Here is a 10,331-nt window from a genome sequence, read left to right as displayed (position 1 = left end):
TAACTTTTGAAATGATAGGAACACTGAATGGACATTTGAAGAAAATAAAGCTGAAAACATCACTGATAGATATTTTTGTGTTTTTTCTGTCTAACCTAGGAATTGAAAAAGTACAGAACAGAGTATAACAAACTTCGCTATGAACATGCTTTTCTGAAGTCAGAATTTGAACATCAACAGGAAGAACATTCACGTATTTTAGAAGAGAAGAAAATACAATATGAAGCTGAGGTACATAGAAAATTGCCATAGCTTAAAATATATCTGATGACAAAGCTGCTTGAACACTGTGAAAATGTTGGCACTTGATGGCTTGTCAGTATGATGCCATTTCATAATGTAGTGTTTATTTCTGTTCTCTCAATTCTCAAAACACTTTTATGACTTAGCCTAAAGCTGTCTCTGTGGGTTTGTTCAGTGATGCATCACAATATCATTTGTGCTATTGTAAGTAAGAATAGACTTGCCTTCTGATAAATGACAGTCAGTAGCCTTGCTTAATGTTTTTTTTAATTGCATTTGTGATGGAATTTGAGACATCATGCTAATCTGAAATTAATAAATTATCTGGACAACTGATGGAACTGATGGAAGTTACTTGGGTAAATAGTAGCTTTCTACTTTTATGCCCTCCTTTCTCTAGAGAATACTGTGAGATAATTTTTTGTCACATCTGTCAGTTCCTGGTAGCAAATTTAATCCCCTGTTTTCTTACCTTCCTGGAGAAGCTCTAGTTAGTTATGAAGTAACTGTAAAGCCAGGCACTTTGGCCTTCTATATGTGTCTGAACGCAGATTTATTTTAAGCTCTCTGTTGACATAAAGCTGTCCTGCATTTTTGAATGTACACTCCAAAATGACAAAGCTATGGGCTTTGTATGGGTACAGAAGTTAGTATTGTCGTAAGATACCTCAAGAAAGATACAATACAGGAAGAAAACTTTTAACTTCTACCATAGTTGTTCTTTAACAATCTCAAATTTAATTCAAAACAGGCTTTCCAGTTCACATTTATGAGGGATTTCATTTTGGTCCTTAATCCAAAAAAGTTTTAATTTACCTTAAGAATAGGCTAAAAACCTCTACCACTATTTAAAGCCACTTTATACAATGTGCCATACTTGTGTCACAGGAGTAATAAATAGGAGAGGAAAACTTCTGCTAAACGTTTTTTAGTCAATTGTCTATCAGAATATATGGATCATTTAAAGTCTTTACTTTTTGTATCAAGTGGTGGTTTCTGCTCACTTCCAGAAAGAAGTAGAGAAATGTAAAATGTTGAGTGGTGTTTCTTGAAGGGAAGAAAGTAGATACTAATTTCTATACTGACCTCCACCCCCTTCAGCGCCCACTCAAAATTATTCATGAGTACATTTGTCTTCCAGACATTGTGCCTTAAAAAAAACACCTTAAATCTTTGCAAGTTGCCCTGAAATGTTCACAACTTAGTATTTAAGGAACCAAAGCCACCATGTAGTTACTTAATAAGCTAGTATGTCATTCTTAACCTTTTGCCACTGTATATGCAAGCAGGTTGTAATTACGTTTGTCATTGTGAATAGATTTTCATTGTAATTGCTTTCCTCTAGATACTTAATTCTTATTGACCGTGTAATTACTGCGTACAAATGCCTAAACTATAGAAAGTTTCCATGCAAGCAGTAATTTTCTTTGATTTGATGTTCTTAAAACTCCTGCTTTTATTGGGGCCATTTTCTATGTATGTCACAGTTGTAGAGAAGTATTTGATTTGAAATACACTTAAAAAAACTATAAAGACCTGGATTTTGAGAAAGTAGTGTGGCACCCTAGGAGGCCAGAGTCACTATAAGTAGTTACCAATTGAAATTAGCTGGGGGAGCAATCGATAATACGGTTTTGCATATCATTGTTTTGTTTTACTCAGGGAGGTTATATTTAAGTTTGTGTAAGTTTGAGGGATCTGTAGTCAGAAGCGAAGTATGTGTAAACTGACATGCTAATGCTTGAGTTAGCGAGGCATCAGGGTCTTACGCAGTTTGGATCAGTGTCATATCAAGATATTCCCAATGAGTAGTCTTTTCAGAAATAACCAAATATTCAGAGGCTGGCTTGCAGAGTGCATAGTATTTACTCAGAAACCCAGTTTTCAGAGGCAATCCTGTGCATCTGTGCATATATCATCAAGACTTTGTGAAACAGTAACTTTTCTACACTGTAGCTTATAATAACTGGCTGGTTAAAGATGAAATACACATCAATAGTTGGACAGCTTGGTTCCTGGAATGGATGTTGTGTTTGAGCACTTTTTTAATCAGAGAATATAGAAAATAGCATTTCAAGATGACTCAGTAATCAAGATGATTCAGTAATCTTCAGTGTGTGACTTGAGGAGTTAATAAAAACCTGTAATAGTACTTACTATAATTTGGGGAATCAGATCATGTTAACAGCTTTAGTGTTACAGTATCTATATCATCACCATTAGAATTTGTATTGCCATTAAAAATTATCTACAAGAGTGGATATTCAGGATTGCCTTTAGGAAAACAGTAGATGAAAAAAAATTTAAGATACGTTTAAAATAAGCTTCGTCCATGATTATCTGGGAGATTTTCTTGTTAGCAAAGTATCACATGAAAAAAATTGCAGTAAAGCTGTGAATATGTATATACATTTATTTTGGTTATTCCCCCCCCCCCCCCCCCCCCATAATTCATAGGTAAAAGAACTTACACATTCACATAAATTGGAAGTAACAAACATCAAACTGGAAGCAGAAAGAACAAAGAGTGAAACAGAAAAAGAGAGAAACAAGATTCAAAGCAAAATGGATCATAAAACATGCAATTATTTTCTAATTATTTCTTTTGTAACTTCTAGGTAGAATACTACAATTATTTTCCTCCAAACATTCCCCAACAATCTTCGCCTTCTACTTCTGGTCTAGGTCATAGATCTGACAACTTATTTTGTATGTGAAATAATTGCATTGTTTCACTTTGTCTACTGAAGAGCAGTTACAGAACAGTTTTACATTTATATAAATTAGTGAATCTGTGACGCAATTTGAACATAATCTGCTTCAAATCACGTACTTCATCTGGTTATTTTTTCTATTATTGCCAAATTCTAGTCTTCTACACTTCGCTTGAAACTTTAACACATCATAGGGTTTCAGCAGTTGTTTTGTTTTCTGATTCTGTGTCCATGGAATTGATAACAATTGGGTACAGCTGCCATGTGAAACAAAATACAATTTCTAGCTCATTCTTTGAAGAAAGTAGGCAATGTTCAAAGTTACTCAGTACATCTGAGTATGTAGGCAACTTGAAATAGCTTTCTAGAGTGAAAAGTCCAAAGCTATCTAGTACTAGTTATGTGTTGATTTAAATTACTACACAGCTTTTGGTGGTCTGTCCTCACAGATGTGCCGTAACCCCAAAACAGTACCTTCATCTTTCTGTCCTCACAGATGTGCCATAACCCCAAAACAGTACCTTCATCTTTCTGTCCTCACAGATGTGCCATAACCCCAAAACAGTACCTTAATCTTTCTGCTTTCTTGCTTTAATATTAAGTTCTCTAGGAGCTACTGAAAGGTAGTGTTTCATCTATTGACAATACGTACACAGTATATTGTGAATTAAGAATCTCAAACCCTATGAAATACGAAACTAAATACAGACATGATTTAAGTTGTCCTGAGCTTGCTGTGGAATCCAGTTTGCATGACTGAATTAGCTATATAACCAGGAGTCATTGTTGCACATGTTGGCTTATTTGCCAGTGAACACAGGTGCCTTGGTCACCACCAGTTTTTAATTTGCATCTTATGTCCCAGCCTATAGATTCATCATTTTAGAATTGCCTCATTTGGTAATATGAGTGGATTAAAATGTGAGATTTGTTGTAGCCAGGTTACTACAGTTTCACTGGTAACCAATTACTGTTTCCCATAAACTTTTCCATAAAAGGAAAACTTTCTTGCTTGACCTTTTTATAGCTATTGTGGAACACTTTTTTAATCTATCCAGACACAACTGCTTAACAGTAATTGCTTTAGAGTTTAAATCTATAATAATCATAGGATCATAGAATAGTTAGGGTTGGAAAGGACCTTAAGATCATCTAGTTCCAACCCCCCTGACATGGGCAGGGACACCTCACACTAAACCATATCACCCAAGGCTCTGTGCAACCTGGCCTTGAACACTGCCAGGGATGGAGCATTACCTTCACAGTAAAGAACCTCCCCTGTTAAAGTTTGAACTCATTACCCCTTGTCCTATCACTACAGTCCCTGATGAAGAGTCCCTCTCCTGCACCCTTGTAGGCCCCCTTCAGATAGTGGAAGGCTGCTATGAGGTCTCCACGCAGCCTTCTCTTCTCCAGGCTGAACAGCCCCAACTTTCTCAGCCTGTCTTCATACAGGAGGTGCTCCAGTCCCCTGATCATCCTTGTGGCCCTTCTCTGGACTTGTTCCAACAGTTCCATGTCCTTTTTATGGTGAGGACACCAGAACTTTGCACAGTACTCCAAGTGTGTTAAAATAATAAACCCTCATAGGCAGAGATTCCAGTGCACTTATTACTCTTCAAAAGTTTTCAAAATGTTGCTGTTGTTATACTAAGAAAGGCCATGTCTGTCTGTTTTCATTGGATTTTTCCCGTTCTTTCATTCTGTCATGTGAATTGTGGTTTTTAGCTCCCTTTTATCAATTTATAAAACTATTTTAATATTGAACTTCATCAGGTTGATATTCATAATGACATTTTAACCTTTTTTGAATTATATAATACAGAATTGCTGTCAGACATGGAAATTCTTAAGGCAGCTGGAACATAAGGAGCTTTTAGTAGAAAAGGATCGGGATCTAATTTGTAAAGTGAAAGCTTGCAAAAAGGAATTTTCTGAAAAAATTGCAGTCTTACAGGCTGAAAAGTATGTTTGTTGATTTACTGCTCACCTTCTAACAGAAGAGTATTTTGAGTAACTTCTTAAAATGTCGTTCTTGGCAACTAAACACGCATTTTGTCATGATTCTTGTGTGCATGTTGAATGATGTCTCAGGTTAGAACTCGAGAACAAATTAGCTGATCTAGAGAAGATGAAACTGGGACACTTTGAGACAATCCGAAAAGGATCAGTATGAAGAGAAACTACGTGTGTTACAGATGGCTGAAGAATCTAGCAAAAAGAAACTTCAGTGTCTGCGGTAGAGTGGTTTTTCTAACTTTTAATATGGATTTCTTAAGTTTCCCCCCTTATTTCTATATAGGAGTCAATATAAAAGTTTGCTATTCATAGGTACGCAAATGTTCATTATGTTAAATTAAACAACATTATATTTTGCATTGTGTAAAAAGGGGGCAGCATTAAAAAATGCTCTGTTTAAAAAAAAAACACCCAATGAACCCCGAACAATTTTCATCCAAATCTGTAATGATTATCATTTACTGAACATTTTTAAGACATAATTTTGCAATATTCATGTTTGATAAAATTGGGTCCATGTAATGCTGGGGCTATGCCAGCAACCAAGAGTAAACCATTTATCTTTGTACAATGGCACCATATCAGCAATCGGCAAATTGGGATCCTAATATGATACCTCTTTGAGTTCATTGAGTTCTTGATGAAGTCATTATACTACAGTATTTTTATGAAGGTCAATATGATAAAATGAGCAAAAGTGATGCTCCAAAAAAAGCAAAGAAATAAATGTATTTCTTACTCCTGTATGAATTCTAATAGTCAAAATACATTTAAAATCATTGCTTAGTTGCATATTTAGCAGCCTTTCAAATTATAGAACATGTTCTATTGTCACGCTGATTTGTCCTAACTTCTAACTTCTATATTTTGATTAGATAGAAATAAGGATGTCTTGTACAATTTTAGATTAAAAATTCAACAGCAAGCTATTCAGATAGAGGAGTTGGAAGAAAAGAAACATGAAAGTGCTCATCTGAAACAAGTAAGGTTTCTACTACTATTACTACATTGTAGTGCTTGATAGAGAAAAAATCTTTTCTGCAGTCACCATGCCCCGCATGTGAAGATTAGATTGAATTTTTAAGGCCTTTTTTTTTTTCTGAGGGACAAAACACATAAAACAGATACTTAAAACAAAAATGTTCAGAAATCAGTCATGCTTTCCTAGATCTTTATAAATGAATTACAGCTTTTTGCTTGATTTGTTTTGTGGCTACCAAGGATTTCAAAGCTGAATGTTTATAGACTGGTATATTGAATACAGTTATGGATTATTTAACTGGAGATTCAGTTTCCATGGAGACTTATAAATTGTTTCTAGGTTATGCTTTGCATTTACACTGCATCTCTCATCTGAGGTTCTTCAAGTGCTTAACAGATGTTTCATAAATGAATAAACTAGTGTAAAGAGGTATATTTCTATTGCAAAGTGAATTGATGGCAGTGTTGAAAATAAAACCTCTTTTAACTCCTGCTCACCCATGATGTCATTTAGTAGGTAAGACCATAGCTGTGCATCAAAGTGTTCCGCAAGCTGTGTGCACTTGAAGTTCTAGGCAATATTTTTTTCCTCCGCAAATCAGAAATTAGGGTATGAGTATCCATGTGGGGAGAGGCAAAGGAAAGGGAAATTACCCTTTCTATGTGCTGACTGCAGAGGCTGGACTTTTCAGGCTCTATACTTGTTTTTGTGAACAGCCAAGGCTGGCTGTAACACATAGAGATATAAGAGTCTGCATAGCTCCAAGGCACTGCTACTAAATGTGTGGTATCTAGTTCTGTTCAGTCCTGGGGCTTAATGTTGGATTTCTGAAGTTCTGGGGGACACATCAATGACTGAAGACTGCTGCCTCCCTTTCTCATTTTAACTGCAAGAGAAAACCTTCTTTATCTAGTAGTGATATACTGTAATGCTTTTGGAGAAGCTGTTGAGTAAGGCGATAAGGAACAAATAAGAAAGGCTTATGAAAAGCTAATGCAGTCATTTGGTGTCTGTGTTTTGTTTTATCTCAGTATCTCAAAATTAATTGTTAGTTATTTGCATACCTTCTTAAATGGAATTTTTTTTTCTTTTTGTAGCAAATTTATGACATGCAACTCCAGAATACCTCACTTTCTCAATCAGAAAAGAATTTGCTGGAGTCTAATCAGAAGCTGCAGGAAACAATAGAGATATTGAAACAAGAATGTCAACATGCAAGGAATCAGGCCAAAAAAGCTCAACTAGAAGCAGAGTAATACTCTGTTTTCTTCCTTTTGGCTTTACTTTTCCTTTTCATACTGCTTGTGTTCCTTTCACATAGATTACCTGGCTGTGGATTGTAGATTTTTAATAAAGCCAGAAGTTAAAAATGAACAGGAAATAGCGGGCAATTGTAATAAATGGCTATACATTTTGATATGCAGGATGTGTAATAGTTTGGCTTGTGGTAACTTCAAAAATCATAGAATCATAGAATGGTTATGATTGGAAAGGACCTTAAGATCATGGAGTTCCACCCCCCCTGCCATGGCGTCCACTTCTGCAAGCCCCTGTGGGAGTAATAACAAAATAGGAGTGTGTTTCCATTTATTGAATAGTGAAATATACTATTTGTATAAAATGAAATCTTATTTCTACTGAAATGAATGTCAAACTTACATTAGTTTAAGTGGATCTAGAGTTTCACACACAGTTCTTCTAAGAATGTTTAAGCATCAAGGGTGAATAAAGCATTTAAGCATTGTATTATGCTTTTGTAGGTTTCAGGAACCCAGTCTGTATGTGTGTGTATTTATACAGCCAAACACATGTCTAGCTTGTATTGGACTATTGTGTGGTGGGTTTTTAAAAAAGTCAGCCTCCCAGTTAAATAGAAAACTTCCAAAAGATATAATGGGACATGTTTTGTTTTAACTTACCTTTTTGCTACAAATTGGTACTATAATTGCTTTGTTGTCTTTAGCTTAAGTATTGCTTTTCAGTTTAACATTTGAAGAAATTACTGCATTGGGACTGCAGGCTATGTTCAGTTGTCAGTAGGATGTTAAGTACTTTGGATGTTTACTTTAGGAAGATGTATTCCCGTTTTGAGTGAGATTTTCATTGTTATTTGAGTGAGACTAACAATATCATTTAGATATTTATGGGCTATAGACAAGTCAGGAGTAGGTTTTCTGAAGAAGGCAGTGGAAGGAGCTTGGCAGTCCTCAGAGAATCTTGTATAAGTAGGTAGATAAAGGAGATGCACCAAGGCTGATACTGCAGAAATTAAGCCGCTTTGCAGGCTACCTGTAAGTCCTCCAGGTCTGTCTGGGAGCCGTGGGACATATTTCCATTCTTTTTCTGACTCTGTGGTGATAGGACTTCCTTCCTCAGCTCAGTAATTCTTATAAACTTGAACTCCAAGAGTTAAGTGGCACCAAAGCAACTCGGCTTAAAGAGGAAATGAAATAAAGACCAAAAGATAAGAAAGCCTAAGATAAAGTTTCAGATGAATAAAATAATGGGCTGTAAGCAGGTAAAGCAGCTGCCTGACCTGTCAGTCTCAGGCTTGGAAATGAAAATGTGAAATGACAAAAAGGGCTGAAGGCAAACAGATTGATACAGATCAGAGACTAGCTCAATCAGGCACTTGTGAAGCATTTCAGAAACAGTGATAGCATTTAGAAAAACAAAACAACCCAACTTGTGGCATTTAACCACTATCTCCACTGAAATTCTTTTACTGGTAAGCAGTGCTTTTTGACAAAGCTCTTTGGCTCCTGGGTAGTAGATAGTTATTTACAGTCAACAGCAAGGTACAAACCACACTGGGTCTACTGAAGAAACTGTGACAGGTACCAGGTGGATCAGGATCCTAGTCCTAAGAATGGATGATGATTAATACTTTAGCTATGGGGAAGGGAAAGGCTGTCTGCTGAGAAATTGATGGAGATATATTCAGAGTCCCTGTAGGGAAACAGCACTGGCCCAGGATTGGAGTAGTAAGGACTCCCTGATACTAAACCTTGAACTGCATTTCTTAAAAACTGCTGCAGAGTCTCACCTTTTTTTTTTTCTTGTTTTTTTTTCTTTTTTTATCATATCGTTAAATATGCTGTTAGTTTACTTTGACCCACAATGCAGATAACCCAAACACAGCAGCAGAGAGAAGCTGGCTCATTTCCTATCCACTGCTAGAGACCACAGCCTATTTTTATTATGTTTTAACTATGCAAAGGCCTAACCAGATAACGTATGCTGCTAGTGGTGTGTTCTCGGCTGGAGTGTTGTCTAAAGAGCCATGTTGCCGTGAGCTTCCTGTTGTGTTAGTGTTTGTTCTGGTTGGGAGCACATACAGTCAAGCCTGTACTTCTCTGTTTCAAAGGCATAGTAGTCTGCGCAGGGCAGCAACACGTTCTTTTACATCTTACCACCCAAAGAGAGAAGGTAGTTGTCAGCTCTTCTGACAACTGATGTTTGGCGTAGGTGTCTGCTCTTATGTTCCAGTGGGATTGTTTTATCCAGATTCAGGAATTTTCTGCTGTCAGTTTGGCAGTATGCCGAACCAACAAGCAGCCAACAGTTAACTTGCTTCTTGGAATCGCTTTCAAAATTTGCCTCGTGATTGGACAAAACCTAAGGTGATGTTAATGCATGGGTTTGAATGTCAATAGTCACAATTAGATTGTTACCACCATCAAATTTAAATCAGATCCTTCAAGTATATAAAGGTAGGAAAAGATGCATCTGCTTTAAGAGCTTTAAGGCATTAACCAAATGCACTGCTCTGTCTGTATAACCTCTTCATCTTTTAACTTGATTTTTTCAAAGGACTTTCGAATACAAACGAATGGAATGGCTGGAGGAGAAGCGCTTGCTTACTCAGCGTATGACAGAGAAAGAAGAGAAATACAACCAAGTGAAGAGCAAGCTATACCAAGCTGCTGTTGCTCAGGAAAAGGCAGGTTGACTCTTCTTTCATCAGTGTTCTAGCTTATGAAAAGTTCAACTTTACTTTGGCCATCTAACATTGTTTTAATATTAAGAGTTTATTTGAAGTCTATTGTATATAATAGCAAAATACATCAGGCTCCTAAGGATTAGCATAGAAATTGGTTGAAGTAATATGCAAAAGAATATTACAGCCAACAACTTTGTTATAATGCCATCAAGATGTTGTGACGCTCTTTTCTGTGTGCGTGTGTGTGTAGGATTAAAAGGTGGACTCCTTGAATAGCAAGGATGGTATTTTGATACTAGACAAATGATTTTCTACTTTTTCTTGATGGACTATGAAAATTGTATTTCTCCTAAGCTTGCTTTTTATGAAATAACTTGAAAGGAAAAACTGATTAATTGTTTATAAAAGCTTGAGATTAATTGACAGTTTT

General features: G+C 36.2%; 1 protein-coding gene across 1 annotated transcript; it reads left to right on the top strand.

Moving 5' to 3' along the window:
• Window positions 1-4,619: 4,619 nt before the first annotated feature.
• CEP83 (centrosomal protein 83) lies at window positions 4,620-7,543 on the top strand. The gene is given in 6 exon segments (XM_057431061.1): window positions 4,620-4,625; window positions 4,783-4,922; window positions 5,052-5,096; window positions 5,098-5,196; window positions 5,883-5,958; window positions 7,056-7,543. Coding segments are annotated over 6 exon segments (525 nt in total). The 3' UTR covers window positions 7,215-7,543.
• The last annotated feature ends 2,788 nt before the right edge of the window (window positions 7,544-10,331 follow it).

This window comes from Pezoporus wallicus, unplaced genomic scaffold, assembly GCF_028554395.1.
Source record: "Pezoporus wallicus isolate ANWC-B61680 ecotype Strahan unplaced genomic scaffold, APGP_CSIRO_Pwel_v1 scaffold_3294, whole genome shotgun sequence".
In the NCBI taxonomy this organism is placed as follows: Eukaryota; Metazoa; Chordata; class Aves; order Psittaciformes; family Psittacidae; genus Pezoporus; species Pezoporus wallicus.
This window is presented reverse-complemented; position numbering and strand designations above follow the sequence as displayed.